Raw genomic sequence first — 16,398 nt, 5'->3', positions numbered from 1 at the left:
CTAGCCCCGCGGAATGCTGGGTGTAAATATCTGCTGTGCTGGCTGCTGCATTTTGCTAATGTAATGTGGGCGGGCGAAAAACTAACCTTTGCGTTAAACAAAGTGCAACACTACTGACGGAATATATCACGGGTAGGAATCTGGTGGGCAAGTCACTTATTTATGAACTGAGCCTAATGTTGAGGCGAGTCTGAAAATAAAACGTACAATTGTTTGTAATTCAGAGTAATTTCGTTGTAGAACTGGGGTTAAATATTGAAGTAGACGGAAGCGAGAAACACAGTATTGTGTTGTATACACACTGCGAGGTTATCCAGAGACAGGTAAAGTGGCAGCTCCATGTGCACAGCCCAATACAGCACCGAGTACACAGATAGACAGCTGGGGCTAAAGCCCCGAGTTGCCCCCAGTATATAACGTGTCCTCTAGGTTTTATCAATCTGGGTAAATCTTGTTATGGCTTCCTGGTGTTATGTAAGTACCCTGCACGCTCTTGCATGTCCTGTCACAGACTATAAAATTACCCCCCTGTAGGTAAGTACACTTTTGCTTGTAGTGTCCCATGCTCTAAAATTACCCCCTTGTAGGTAAGCACACTCTTGCTTGTCTTGTCACATGCTATAAAATTACCCCCCTGTAGGTAAGCACACTCTTGCTTGTCTTGTCACATGCTATAAAATTACCCCCCTGTAGGTAAGCACACTCTTGCTTGTCTTGTCACATGCTATAAAATTACCCCCCTGTAGGTAAGCACACTCTTGCTTGTCTTGTCACATGCTATAAAATTACCCCCCTGTAGGTAAGTACACTCTTGCTTGTCTTGTCACAGGCTATAAAATTACCCCCCTGTAGGTAAGTACACTCTTGCTTGTCTTGTCACAGGCTATAAAATTACCCCCCTGTAGGTAAGTACACTCTTGCTTGTCTTGTCACAGGCTATAAAATTACCCCCTGTAGGTAAGTACACTCTAGCATGTCCTGTTTCAGGCTATAAAATTACCTCCCTGTAGGTAAGTACACTCTTTAATGTCCTGTCACAAGCTATATAATTACCCCCTGTAGGTAAGTACACTCTTTAATGTCCTGTCACAGGCAATATAATTAACCCCCTGTAGGTAAGTACACTCTTGCTTGTCCTGTCACAGGCTATATAATTACCCCCTGTAGGTAAGTACACTCTTTAATGTCCTGTCACAGGCAATATAATTACCCCCTGTAGGTAAGTACACTCTTGCTTGTCCTGTCACAGGCTATATAATTACCCCCTGTAGGTAAGTACACTCTTGCTTGTCCTGTCACAGGCTACAAAATTACCCCCCTGTAGGTAAGTACACTCTTTAATGTCCTGTCACTAGCTATATAATTACCCCCTGTAGGTAAGTACACTCTTGCTTGTCCTGTCACAGGCTATAAAATTACCTACCCTGTAGGTAAGTACACTCTTGCATGTCCTGTCTCAGGCTATATAATTACCCCCTGTAGGTAAGCACACTATTTTTAAAGGGACACTGAACCCAGATTTTTTCTTTCATGATTCAGATAGAGCATGACATTTTAAGCAACTTTCTAATTTACTCCTATTATCAATTTTACTTCATTCTCTTGCTATCTTTATTTTAAAAGCAGGAATGTAAATCTTAGCAGCCAGCCCATTTTAGGTTCAGCACCACGGATAGTGCTTGCTTATTGGAGGCTTACATTTACCCACCAATAAGCAAGCATAACCCAGGTTCTCAACCAAAAATGGGCCTGCTCCTATGCATCACATTCCTGCTTCTTAAATAAAGATAGCAAGAGAACGAAGAAACATTGATAATAGGAGTATCTGAATCATGAAAATTTGGGTTTAGTGTCCCTTTAATGTCATGTCACAGGCTATATAAATACCCCCTGTAGGTAAGTAGACTTGCATGTCCTGTCACAGGCTATATAATTACCCCTTGTAGGTAAGTACACTATTTCCAACTGTCCCTAATTGAGAGGGACAGTCCCTGATTTTGAGCCCTGTCCCTCTGAGACAGTCATATGTCCCACTTTACAGAATTTCCCTTAGCCCCACCCATGGAACACCCAGAAAAACCCACAAACTGCCTTGACACACCCAGAGACACCCACATTCTTGCCCACTAACCACCCATGATCCCTCCCCTCCCAACACGACTCCACCCACAAAATGGCTACGTGCCCCTATCAACACTAGGCGCTAGTGACAAATTGAAACCATTATCCGATTGGCTGTGCATCTGGTGACCTCACTGAGACACGCATTCTGTCCAAGAACCTTTAAAAGCACATTGTGGTTAGGTTTCCAGAGGCAGTTGCGGCGCCCGAGGCTCTGATTAGAACTGAACTCTCTGGAGTGTATTTGCCCACTGCAGTTAAAGGGACACTGAACCCAATTTTTTTCTTTTTTGATACAGATAGAGCATGCAATTTTAAGCAAATTTCTAATTTACTCCTATTATCAATTATTCTTCGTTCTCTTGCTATCTTTATTTAAAAAAAAAGAAGGCATCTAAGCTAAGGAGCCAGACAATTTTTGGTTTAGAACTCTGGACAGCACTTTTTTATTGGTGGGTGAATTTATCCACTAATCAGCAAGAACCACCAAGGTTGAAAACCAAAAATGGGCCGGCATCTAAACTTACATTCTTGCTCATCAAATAAAGATACCAAGAGAATGAAGAAAATTTGATAAAAGGAGTAAATACGAAAGTTGCTTAAAATTGCAAGCTCTATCTGAATCACTAAAGAAAATGTTTGGGTCCCTTTAATGCATGATCTGATTGGTCCGTGTGCGACGGATAATAATCTGACAGACAAATGTCCTGTTGGATAACAGTCCGGTCTGTCCGAGAACCTTTAAAAGCACGTTGTGGGGGGTGGGACCCATGGTTAGGTTCCCAGAGGCGGTTGCGTGCCCGAATCTCTGATTAGAACAGAGCTCTCTGGAGCGTATCTGCCCTCGGGCATTAATGCATGATCTGATTGGTCCGTGTCTCAGTGAGGACAACCAATCGGATAAAGGTTTCAATTTGTCACTAGCGCCTAGTCTAGTAACCTCCTGTGTCCCTCATTCTCAACCACCAATGTTGGGAGGTACACTCTTGCATGTCCTGTCATAGGTTCTATAATTACCCCCTGTTGGTGCAACTGAATATGGAACTATGTATGTAAAGGTTTGGTCACCCGTGGCCAAATACCATTTTGTTGATTTTCTTAAAGATAAAAGAAGGGCCATTCTAGTGCAAAAATTGCATGCACTAAGTCATTAAAGGATGCAGTTTTGTCACTATCGATACTGCAATTCTCATGCAAAGTTAAACACATAGTTTAAAGTCCAGCTCTGATCCACAAGCGCTGCAGCTACTCAACTAAACACAGTCTGTGATTGGCAGGTTTGAGCAACTGCCGCTTCTGATTGGCTGCTTTGCAGGACTTTAGGCATCAATAGTGCACATTAGTATGGTCTAACCAATTAGAGCGTGACATTTTCGCACTAAATTATCCCCTTAAACTTTTAATATTTCTGCAGATATTAATGCACAGGTACTATTTATTTGCTTAATTTACCATTTATTTTGCTGCAGGGCCAGCAGTTCTCTGCGGTTTCTGAGCAGTACTTTGACTGTGTTCAACCCATGGGTTAAGTGCATACACTTGCAGGGTCAGTAGTGCTAAAATGTTATACTCTCGATAATTAGAGCATGTCATTTTTACATTACATTGTTACTTTCATGAGCAATATGAATCATTCTCAGACTGTTTATAAAATATTTCATGCACTTTTAAAGGGACATTCAACTCCAAAATGTTTACTTTTTGTTTAAAAGATAATCCCTTTACTACCCATTCCCCAGTTTTGCATAACCAACACTTATATTAGTACACTTTTTTCCTCTTTGATTATCTTGTATCTAAGCCTCCTCTGAAAGCCCCCTGATCACATAACTTTTTATTTATTATCTTTTGACTTGTATTTTAGCCAATTAGTGCTGTGTTGTGCACAACTTCACGGGCATGAGCACAATGTTATCTATATGGGCCACATGAACTAGCCGTGTCTTGTTGTGAAAAGCTAATAAAAAAACATGTGATAAGAGGCTGTCTGTAGTGGCTTAGAAACAGGCAGATATTTAGATGTTTAAATGTTATAAAGTATATTAATATAACAATGTTGGTTGTGCAATTGTTAACCCCTTCCCACCCCTAGGGCGTACTTAGGCTGTACTTAAAGGGACATTGAACCCAACATTTTCTTTCATGATTCAGATAGAGCATGCAATTTTAAGCAACTTTCTAATTTACTCCTATTATCAATTTTTCTTCGTTGTCTTGCTATCTTTATTTGAAAAAGAAGGCATCTAAGTTTTTTTTTTTTTTTTTTTTTTTTTTTTTTTTTTTGTTCAGCACTCTGGACAGCACTTTTTTTTAATGGTGGATGAATTTATCCACCAATCAGCAAGAACAACCCAGGTTGTTCACCAAAAATGGGCCGGCATCTAAACTTACACTCTTGCATTTCAAATAAAGATGCCATAAAGAAAATTTGATAATAAGAGTAAATTAGAATGTTGCTTAAAATGTTATGCTCTATCTGAATCACGAAGGAAAAAAATTGGGTTCAGTGTCCCTTTAAGCCAAAGGCGCTTCCTGAATGGGATCGCGGGCTGGAGGTCGTGTCTAGCGTAATATGCACTCCCCCAGACACAATCCCATTATTGAAATCACGCGATCGCATGCATGATCGTGTGATTTCACTTTTTTATTTATTTGTTTACATCAGAACTTTGTTTCGATGTAGACAAATAAGTCTGGGCAGGAAGCGTTAAAGGGATGGTAAATAAACAATTTAAAAACTCTGCTTATATAAATCTTATGCTTTTCTAAAGCGCTTACTTTTTTTCATGATTAAAATGTTATCTTTTTTGAAAAATGCTTTGGTTGCGCACACACAAACGGCATTTTAACCAACAACTTTTAATATCCAATCGTACGCCGTTTGTACATGGGCATAAGTTATCAACTGCGCCCAAGTTGTAATTTAACCCTTTAAAGCCGTTACGGCGTTGTATTCCGTTGGAATTTTTGTGGGCTTTAGCGCCGATGGACGGAATACAACGTCCTAACGGCTTGGCTTTCCTGAAGCCACTGGCGCTTCCCTGATGGGATCGCGGTCTGTGGGATGTGCTTAGCATCATAGGGATGCCCCCCTGACGCGATCCCTTCATTGAAAAATTGTTTACATCGGAACAGTTATTCCAATGTAGACACTTTAGTGTTTTTTTGTCATTGCAGAATTATTTAGCAAGTGTTATAAAATGTCCCATTCATTTGGAACCATTAATCAGCAAAATACAATCCTGCAAATAATATACTGAGGGGTTGTTACTTCACAATCCTCTCTGAAATGTATCATACGATGGTCTTAAAGGGACAAAAAACCAAATAATTTATTTCATTATTAAAAAAAGATTCAATTTTACTTCTAATATCAAATTTGCTTTGCTCTCGTGTTTTCCTTTGTTGAAGAGATATCTAGATAGGTTGCATGCACATGCCTGAAGCACTACATGTAGTGCTGCAGACACGTGCACACTCCTGAACTTACATTCCTGATTTTTAACAAAGGTTAACAAAAATGAAGAAAATTTGATAATAGAAGTGTATTGGAAAGTTGTTAAAAATTGTATGTTCTATCTGAATCCTTTTAAAGGGACATAAAACCAAATAATTTCTTTCATGATTCAGATAGTGCAATTTTTTTTTTTTTTTAAATAAAACGTTCTCTTGGTATTCTTTGTTGAAAAGCATGTAAGAAGGTGTAGGAACGTGCACATGACCTGAGCAATATAACTGTTATACATTTGCAAGAACAGTAGGTGACAGCAGTGTTACCAGTCATGTACTGCACAGTGCACACTACCTATCTAGATATCTTTTCAACAAAGATTACCAGAAGAACAAAGTAAATTGAAAACTTTTTAAAAATTGTATGCTCTGTTTGAATCACAAAATAAAAATTTTGTGTTTCATGTCCCTTTAATAATTTTTCAACTTAGTTGCTTTTAAAAAATAAAAATAAAAAATATTTAGTAACCAGACCGGTATATTTGTATACAGACAGACACAGGTGTTTACTTATTGCACTGCTGCCTGTATATAACTGTGTTTAATGCCTGGCAAAGTGAGTTAAACACATACGTAAAGTCAGTTCCTGAGCAACAGTGCTCTACTGGGACCTAGCTGAGCACTTCAAATGAGCTATTGAGAAGAAGCATCTGTTTGTAGTTACAAACCACCAGCTATCTCTCAGTAGTGCATTGCTGCGCCTGCGCCTACCTAGGTATGCTTTTCAACCAAGGGTACCAAGAGTAAAAAATCTATAAACAAGTAAACGTAAACTGAAATTACATACACAGTTTGATTGGTCTTTAATTGGATTCCATTAAAATATTCTTTTAAATATTTTGTTGCCCAGAAATGTTTAGCTCTGATACATAGTGCAAAGGAGATATATATATATATATATATATATATATATATATATATATATAATGTTTAGCTCTGATACATAGTGCAAAGGAGATATATATATATATATATATATATATATATATATATATATATATAATGTTTAGCTCTGATACATAGTGCAAAGGAGATATATATATATATATATATATATATAATGTTTAGCTCTGATACATAGTGCAAAGGAGATATATATATATATATATATATATATAATGTCTAGCTGTGAAACATAGTGCAAAGGATATATATGTACTCCCAGACTAGAAAATGTGCATATTTTCTAGTCTGGGAGTAGGGCTTTATAGCCGACTAAAGATTAGCTTCGTCTTGAAGAAGGCTCATAAGTGAGCCGATACGTCGACTCTAATTTTCTACTTATGACATTTTTTGGTTTGTCAAAATAAATCTATTCATCGTCTTTACAAAAAATCCTGAGAGTGCCCTTCTTTACATACATGTATACAAGTCTCCTTGAGGATTGCACCCAGGTTGTTAACACACCGCCAAGGCTGGAGTGCTGGGCCACTGGCTAATTGATCATACATACACACACATATATATATATATAAAATCCTTAATGTTACAAAGAAGTACAATTCCGGAAGATTTGGCTGTATGGCTCTGGTAATTCTCATTGTCTGTTTCAGGCACCAAATAACACTTTATTATATTTTTTTTAGTGACTTGTTGCTATGGGTCGGAGAAAACCACATAGAGAAGGAAGACCCTCTAGGGAAAAAGAATCTCGTTTTAAGAAAACTCCAAAGAGCCTGGATACGTTTACCAGTGAGGTGCACGAAGCTTTAAATGGTAAGGAAATATCTATATTTTCTTGTGTCCTCTGGCTGATTATATATCTAGAAAGGGGTTTAAAATGTCAGCCAGGTTATTGACTAGAACTTAAAGGGACAGTCTAATATAAAATAAAATGTTATTTTATTAGAATACTTTGTTTTCTAACAGAATTCTTTAGTCTATTATGTGTTTAGCCCCTGTGTAAAATGTTTCGCCACTTCTGCTGGGGGGCTGAACTGGGTTATGGGAGTAGCTGAAACTTCTCTTCAAGGTCTGGAGTATTCTCTAAACATTTTGCACTTTCAGATCTTGCTGTTTATTTTTTTTTTTTTTTAACACAAACTAAAAGCTGGCGAGATTGTGCCATAATACTCTAAACATTTATTACATAATAGAAAAACACCTGCGCACAAAAATAACAGACACCTGTATGATAATATACAAAAGCAAATAGTCTGATTGGTTTTGGCTGCAGTATTTCAGTTTTAAAGCCTGCGCCTTGCTAACTTTAGCCCATGCGAGTGTCGGTTTGGTTTTTCATGATCCGGTGAGGGTTTGATCATCGGGCCCATAGACCATATTTTACTACTAATGACACTGCAACTCTAACTAATTAGATAATGTATAAAATGCACTTACATGCTACTAATAGTTCCTCCACAAGCTTTTAGGAGAATTTAATTGGGGGAGGCTGTGGGAAAAGAGAGCGAGAGGAAAAGAAAAACTGGAAAAAGATATGCAAATCTTCTGAGAGGTTGGCTGTGTGGAATCTAACTGTGTTCTGCACTTGCATTTCTAACAGGAACTGAAAAGCTCATAGTTTCAGAATGGAATTACAGGAAAAGGGAACAAAATAAATAATGAAAGTGTGTGTATATATATATATATATATATATATATATATAATTTTTCATTTTATGTTACCATCTCATAGGGTTTAATGTCCCTTTTAAACATTTAAAAATTAGCACGTGTCGGTTTGAGCTCTGTTAAATATCATTAGCTGGTGGATTTTTTTACAAATAATTAGACTTTTACTATACTGGGAGTCAGTAACACAAGTTGGGGAATACTTTGTAGACTAGAAGAAATTGTGGAGAATTAGGGTTTTATGTCATTTCCGAATAAAATAAAAATAGGAGTTTAGCTTTATCTCTGACCTTTATAAAATTAATATTACCCCTTTTCTTTCACTAAATAGCTGTCTTTTTAACCTATCTGTTTTTAAAACCCTGAGCAGCACAAATCAAGAACAGGTAATAGACGTTTAGGGTTGTTAGGTATCCAGTATTCAACAGGACAGTCCAGTGTTTCAGCCGACTGTCTTATAAAAACTTCACGAAAATACTGGACACATATGTCTAGTTTTTTTTAAAAGTCCTTTTAGTGTTAGCTAAATATGAAAAGCCTTGTGTGCCTCAATGCATTAAAAACGTAGCAGAAAAAAGGAAGGGGCAGTCAAGGGGTCAAATCACTACTGTTTCCATATGTTACTGGCAACCAAAGAGCTAAAATGATTAATTTGTATTCTACTAGTAGCCAATGGGTATATATATATATATATATATATATATATATATATATATATATATATATATATATGTCTGATCATCTACCATTGTGACCAATCACCTACATATTGTCCATCTAGCACCTCATAGACGTGATTTCTGTATATTGAACCAATATTATGTGCTAGCTAGTCCAATGTTTGAGTTATAACACAATATTATGTGTTTGAGTTATAGCACAATATTATGTGCTAGCTAGTCATATGCATGAGTTATAACACAATATTATGTGTTAGCTAGTCATATGCATGAGTTATAGCACAATATTATGTGCTAGCTAGTCATATGCATGAGTTATAACACAATATTATGTGCTAGCTAGTCATATGCATGAGTTATAACACAATATTATGTGCTAGCTAGTCCTATGTTTGAGTTATAACACAATATTATGCGCTAGCTAGTCATATGCATGAGTTACAACACAATATTATGCACTAGCTAGTCATATGCATGAGTTATAACACAATATTATGTGTTAGCTAGTCCTATGTTTGAGTTATAACATAATATTATGCACTAGCTAGTCCTATGTTTGAGTTGTAACACAATATCATGTGTTAGCTAGTTCTATGTTTGAGTTGTAACACAATATTATGTGCTAGCTAGTCATATGCATGAGTTATAACACAATAGTATTCGCTAGCTAGTCATATGCATGAGTTATAACACAATATTATGTGTTAGCTAGTACTATGCATGAGTTATAACACAATACTATGTGCTAGCTAGTCATATGCATGAGTTATAACACAATATTATGCGCTAGCTAGTCATATGCATGAGTTACAACACAATATTATGCGCTAGCTAGTCATATGCATGAGTTATAGCACAATATTATGTGCTAGCTAGTCATATGCATGAGTTATAACACAATATTATGCGCTAGCTAGTCATATGCATGAGTTACAACACAATATTATGCACTAGCTAGTCATATGCATGAGTTATAACACAATATTATGTGTTAGCTAGTACTATGCATGAGTTATAACACAATACTATGTGCTAGCTAGTCATATGCATGAGTTATAACACAATATTATGTGTTAGCTAGTACTATGCATGAGTTATAACACAATACTATGTGCTAGCTAGTCATATGCATGAGTTATAACACAATACTATGTGCTAGCTAGTCATATGCATGAGTTATAACACAATATTATGTGTTAGCTAGTACTATGCATGAGTTATAACACAATACTATGTGCTAGCTAGTCATATGCATGAGTTATAACACAATATTATGCGCTAGCTAGTCATATGCATGAGTTACAACACAATATTATGCACTAGCTAGTCATATGCATGAGTTATAGCACAATATTATGTGCTAGCTAGTCATATGCATGAGTTATAACACAATATTATGCGCTAGCTAGTCATATGCATGAGTTACAACACAATATTATGCACTAGCTAGTCATATGCATGAGTTATAACACAATATTATGTGTTAGCTAGTCCTATGTTTGAGTTATAACATAATATTATGCACTAGCTAGTCCTATGTTTGAGTTGTAACACAATATCATGTGTTAGCTAGTTCTATGTTTGAGTTGTAACACAATATTATGTGCTAGCTAGTCATATGCATGAGTTATAACACAATAGTATTCGCTAGCTAGTCATATGCATGAGTTATAACACAATATTATGTGTTAGCTAGTACTATGCATGAGTTATAACACAATACTATGTGCTAGCTAGTCATATGCATGAGTTATAACACAATATTATGCGCTAGCTAGCCATATGCATGAGTTATAACACAATATTATGTGTTAGCTAGTCCTATGCATGAGTTATAACACAATACTATGTGCTAGCTAGTCATATGCATGAGTTATAACACAATATTATGCGCTAGCTAGTCATATGCATGAGTTATAACACATTATTATGCGCTAGCTAGTCCTATGCATGAGTTGTAACACAATATTATGTGCTAGCTAGTCCTGTGCATGAGTTGTAACACAATACTATGTGCTAGCTAGTCATATGCATGAGTTATAACACAATATTATGCGCTAGCTAGCCATATGCATGAGTTATAACACAATATTATGTGTTAGCTAGTCCTATGCATGAGTTATAACACAATACTATGTGCTAGCTAGTCATATGCATGAGTTGTAACACAATATTATGTGCTAGCTAGTCATATGCATGAGTTATAACACAATATTATGTGCTAGCTAGTCCTATGCATGAGTTATAACACATTATTATGTGCTAGCTAGTCATATGCATTAGTTATAACACAATATTATGCGTTAGCTAGTTCTATGTTTGAGTTACAACACAATATTATGTGTTAGCTAGTCATATGCATGAGTTATAACACAATATGATGTGCTAGCTAGTCCTAAGGTATAAATACTTCTGCTTGTTGCTGTTCGCTATATGTATCCTGGGTTTTCTCTTCTAAGCCAGCATTCAGGACACAACGGCAGAAAATGAGGCAACGATCAAACTTCCTTGTCCACTTGCCATGTGGGACTTAGGGCATTGTGATCCAAAACGATGTACAGGACGGAAACTTGTCCGAAAAGGGCTGGTCAGGAATCTGCGCATCAACCAGAGATTTGGCGGCCTGGTACTGAGTCCGATGGGAACCTTATATGTAACTCCTGCAGACAAGTAAGTCAAGTGCTCTGAATATTAACAGAGCATTCAAAAGTCAGTTGATAATTATTACCAGGTTAGCTCTTCTGCATTATATTATTCAAACTACTTCAGACTGCAAGTTAAAGCTTTCAAAAAGCCAGCAACGTCACTTATCTGGGCAGTGCTTTCTGCATAAAATGTTACCAGCTGGGGGGGCATTGTGACTTAGTTGAGTGGGGGACAGTGTAATACGGTACTTTGCAATATTATAACATTTTCTGTTCTGGTAATTATAAGACCCTAGCTCTGTAAATATAAACAAATCTAGAAGCCAAAATCATAATGCAAAGAGTTTAAATGTATATTACAGGAGATAAAGAAATTAACAGCCATAGAATGGCAAAGCTATCAAAACTGATCCTCACAATCGTGACACATTTTGTGTAGCATAGGGAATATGCGGATGCCTTTGAGGCTCAAGCGATAGATTTTATACAGGGATGTACACTAAGTGGCAGGTTTAGCAGGCTATTATACAGGGAGGCAAACTGGATTTTCTTTTTTAAAAATGAAGGAAACTTTTGGTATCAATGGGATATTAATCTATTTCAAGGTTAGGGGCGACAAATAAATGATGATAAACTCCTCTGATTATATATATATATATATATATATATATATATATATATATATATATATATATATATATATATTTCTCTGTATATGTTTAAAGGGATATGAATCCCATTTTTTTATTTCATGATTCAGATAGAGTACACAATTTTAAGCAACTTTCTAATGTACTCCTATTATCAATTTTTTCTTCGTTCTCTTGGTATCTTTATTTGGAAAAGCAGGAATCTAAGCTTAGGAGCCGACCCATTCTTGGTTCAGCACCTGGGTAGCGCTTGCTGATAATGTAGTGGGTACCGCTTGCTGAGAGGTCAGGACTAGTCTCTCTTTAGCACTATTGTGTGCAAAGGCACAAATTCTTGCAATTTTGCAAAAAACACGATTTACAGTGTGAGAACTTTTTAAGCCCAATATTAAAAAAGTGGAAAAGTTGTGGCCACTTTCCTCTGCGAGATATTAATATCCTGCATAATCTTCAGTGAAGGGAAAAATCTCACAAAGTTTAAAAAACAAAACAAATTAAGTTTATTTTATTTTTTTAAGAATATCACAGCCTTGCTCAGGGCAGTGTGTGGTTTTTAGGGAGGTGGGAGGAAATGAGTTTTAATGACTGAGAGTAACAAAATGTTATTTTCTCCAAGGTGAAAGTTCAAGCCTTAGACTTAAAGGGATATAAAACCCCAAATTCTTCTTTCATGATTCTAAACATCTTTCATATTTACTTTTATTATCACATTTTTTTGTTCTCTTGGTATTTTTTGTTGAAAAGTGACAGATGTAAGCTTAAAGTGAATGTAAATTTTGATGCTAAAGTGCCTGGTTTTTAAAAATTAGATTAAAAACAGGGGCACTTTAATTCATCAAAATTTACATTTAACTCGTGTTGTGAAAATACTTACCTTTTAATCTTGACAGCAGCTCCAGCTTCCTCTGGTCGTCGCAAGCCATTTCTGACGTCAGAAATGATGGATAGGTCATCCTCCAATCACGACTTCCCCCGGGGGAATCCATGTCTGATTCAACGCAGTGATTGGAGGAAGCCGGATTCCTCATTTTAGACCCACGAAGAGGCTTTGTGACGGGTGGAGGAAGCTGGAGCAGCTGTCAAGATTAAAAGGTAAGTATTTTCACAACATGAGTGAAATGTAAATGTTGATGAATTAAAGTGCCCCTGTTTTTAATCAAATTTTTAAAAACCGGGCACTTTAGCATCAAAATTTACATTAACTTTAAGCGTGCACGTGTCCAGAACACTATATGGCAACAGCTTTGCAAGAATGTTCTCCATTTGCAAGAGCACAAAATTGCACCACTATTTCCTGCCATGCAGTGCTCCCGATACCTACCTAGGCATATCTTCAACAAAGAATATCATGGGTTGATGTAGCAAATTGTATTATGGAAGTAAATTGGATTTTTTTTTTTTTTTAATTGGATGCTCAGTCTGAATCACAAAATAATTAATATCCATTTAAAGTAATGAGTATAAAAAAGTAATGTAATTCTGTTTCTATCTTCATGGGTGTATATAGCATTTATGGTTCTCAGTTTTGATTTTGATGTTCTCAGGAAATATCTATCTGTCTATCTCTCGCTACCTTCAGCAGCATTTCAAAAATCCTGCAAACCAGGGAACCACAGCTCCTAAAATCCCCTAACTTTTTGGAATTGTTAAAACATAACTTTCAAAACTCCCTTTCTGAAGTAAAAGCTTAAAGGGTTAGAAATCCTTGTTTCATAGCACTGTAATTAAATACATTATAAAAATTGAAAATATGAATCTAATAAAATATACCTACTTTGAGTAGAAAACAAAGCTTCTAAATAGTGAAAAATCTAGTTAAAATTTATCATAAAACAAGTGGCAACGACCACCCATAAAAGTAGGCAGCACATTAGTACAATAAATTACTGTGCATCAGCCAATCTTAAAATAGCGGTGCCCACTTATTTTGATCTTAATCTTTTTTTAGAAAAATACTTTTGTGTCTGCCCATTTAATATTCTGAATAGCTCCTAAGTTTCATATACATTTCTCACCTCCTCTGTTTCAGGACAGACCATACAGTGTGAATGTGTTTGCTTAAACTTGCATAGATACGTGCTCTTTTATACTGCAATGTCATTTTTCCTCAGACAGATTGTAGCAGACAACGGTGTGGCAGTTATAGACTGTTCTTGGGCTAAACTGGAGGAGACACCTTTTGACAAAATGAAGGGAGGTCACCCTCGTCTTCTGCCCTTTCTTGTAGCTGCAAATCCTGTGAATTATGGCCGCCCGTGCAAGTTGTCCTGTGTGGAAGCTTTTGCTGCAACTTTCTGTATCGTAGGTAAGTATAGTAGAACAGTTAATTATTTTATTATTGCTCATTATCTGTATGTAATCTCTATTTATATACATTTTGTATATGTGTATTTGTAATTACTTATACATGTACTTAAAAAAACATTATGGCATGACGTATACCGGATGCCATTGACCCTAAAAATATTAGCTCTGCTAATCGGTAAAATAAACGTTCCCTAGCATAGTCTGAGAATGGAGCATCAAAAACAGCTATTTTGCTACTGTTGTACATGTTTCAGGCAATGGTAGGGTTAAATCACTGCTGCGTTTGGTTTTAGCAGTCAACAGAGTCAATTATGTTTTTGTGTATTTATTAGATTCTTAATGCCTGATATTCAAAACCTTGCCGCTCAGATGGGTATTCTAAGAAGTCTTGTTGGTACGGCATGGCCCTTTAATTTTTTTTTTTTTTTAAAAAACACAAATTTTATCCTGAGAAATGTTTATATTGCTATGTAGTGTTCTTTATGTGAAACAGAGACTCCTACATTACAATACAAGGTCTAAAAAAATCCCAAAGATTTTGTGTGATTTATCTCCATGTTGGTGAGGTTTTGAATATCATGCCCTTAAAAAGATTCTTTGACACAGCCCCTTGATTGCCAGTGATGCACAGCAATGATTTAACCCTTTTAATGACAGAGGACAAACCAGGTACGTCCTGCAAAATCTGTCAGTTAATGACAATGGACGTACCTGGTACGTCCTCTTTGAAAATGAGCGCTGGAAGCGATTGCTATCGCTTCCAGCTGCTCTCAGGGTATTGCAGCGATGCCTCGATATTGAGGCATCACTGCAATACTCTTTTTTTACACACCGATGCAGAGAGGGCCACTCTGTATCGGCCATCAATGGTGCCGATCGTTGGTGGGTGGGAGCAGCAGCAGGGAGGCGGGTGGGCGGCCCATCAGTGGTTGACATCCGGATCCTGTGTGCGGCATCATTTACCGGTAAAGTATGTTTGTGGCAAGTCATGTATGAGACGGAGGGAGTGGGAGAGGGGAAATTGATATTTGGCAAGGGATCTGGAATGGGGAGGGGGGGGGCAGCTACACTACAGAAAATTTATTTTTAAGATAAAAAAATTGGTAAAAATACAGGGGTTTTTTTCAGCAAACTGGGTACTGGCTAAAGAGCTTTTTTTGGGGGGATCAGGGAGGTTGGGGGCTAAGGGGGATCCAACACTGCAGAATAACTAAAAAAAATAAAAATGTAAAAAAAAAAAAAAGCCTTTTATTTTAGTACTGGCAGAGTTTCTGCCAGTACTTAAGATGGCGGTGACAATTGTGGGGGAGGGAAGGGAGCTGTTTGAGTGGTTTAGGGAGGGATCAGGGGGTGGAGTGTGTCAGATGGGAGGCTGATCTCTACCCTAAAGCTAAAATTAATCTTGCAAGCTACCTAATTAACCCTTTAACTGCTGGCATAATACAAAGGTGGTGCGCAGCGGCATTTTGCGGCCTTCTAATTACCAAAAAGCAATGCCAAAGCCATATACTGTATGTCTGCTGTTTCTGAACAAAGGGGATCCCAGAGAAGCATATACAAACATTTGTGCCATGATTGCCCTAACTGTTTGTAAATAATTTCAGTGAGAAACCTAAAGTTTGTGAAAAAGTTAACAATTTTTTATTTTTATTTGATTGCATATGGCGGTGAAATGGTGGCATGAAATATACCAAAATGGGCCTAGATAAATACTTTGGGTTGTCCACTAAAAAAAATATATATACATGTCAAGGGATATTCAGTGATTCCTGACAGATATCAGTGTTCCAATGTAACTAGCGCTAATTTTGAAAAAAAAAAAATGGTTTTGAAATAGCAAAGTGCTACTTGTACATATAGCCCTATAACTTGAAAAAAAAGCAAAGAACATGTAAACATTTAGTATTTCTAAAC

The 16,398-nt window shown here is 36.7% G+C and overlaps 1 protein-coding gene across 4 annotated transcripts in view; it reads left to right on the top strand.

Moving 5' to 3' along the window:
- Positions 1–9: 9 nt before the first annotated feature.
- The window catches only part of TSR3 (TSR3 ribosome maturation factor), a 36,252-nt gene continuing 19,863 nt past the window's right edge, over positions 10–16,398 (top strand). Inside the window, exons 1-5 of one of the 4 annotated variants that reach the window (XM_053694947.1) lie at positions 453–474; positions 3,591–3,667; positions 7,218–7,347; positions 11,342–11,552; positions 14,289–14,482. In XM_053694947.1, coding sequence (XP_053550922.1) covers positions 7,230–7,347; positions 11,342–11,552; positions 14,289–14,482 — 523 coding nt within the window. In that variant the 5' untranslated portion in view covers positions 453–474; positions 3,591–3,667; positions 7,218–7,229. The other 3 variants (XM_053694949.1, XM_053694948.1, XM_053694946.1) reach the window with 3 other exon arrangements.

Source organism: Bombina bombina, chromosome 11, assembly GCF_027579735.1.
Source record: "Bombina bombina isolate aBomBom1 chromosome 11, aBomBom1.pri, whole genome shotgun sequence".
Lineage (NCBI taxonomy): Eukaryota > Metazoa > Chordata > Amphibia > Anura > Bombinatoridae > Bombina > Bombina bombina.
This window is presented reverse-complemented; position numbering and strand designations above follow the sequence as displayed.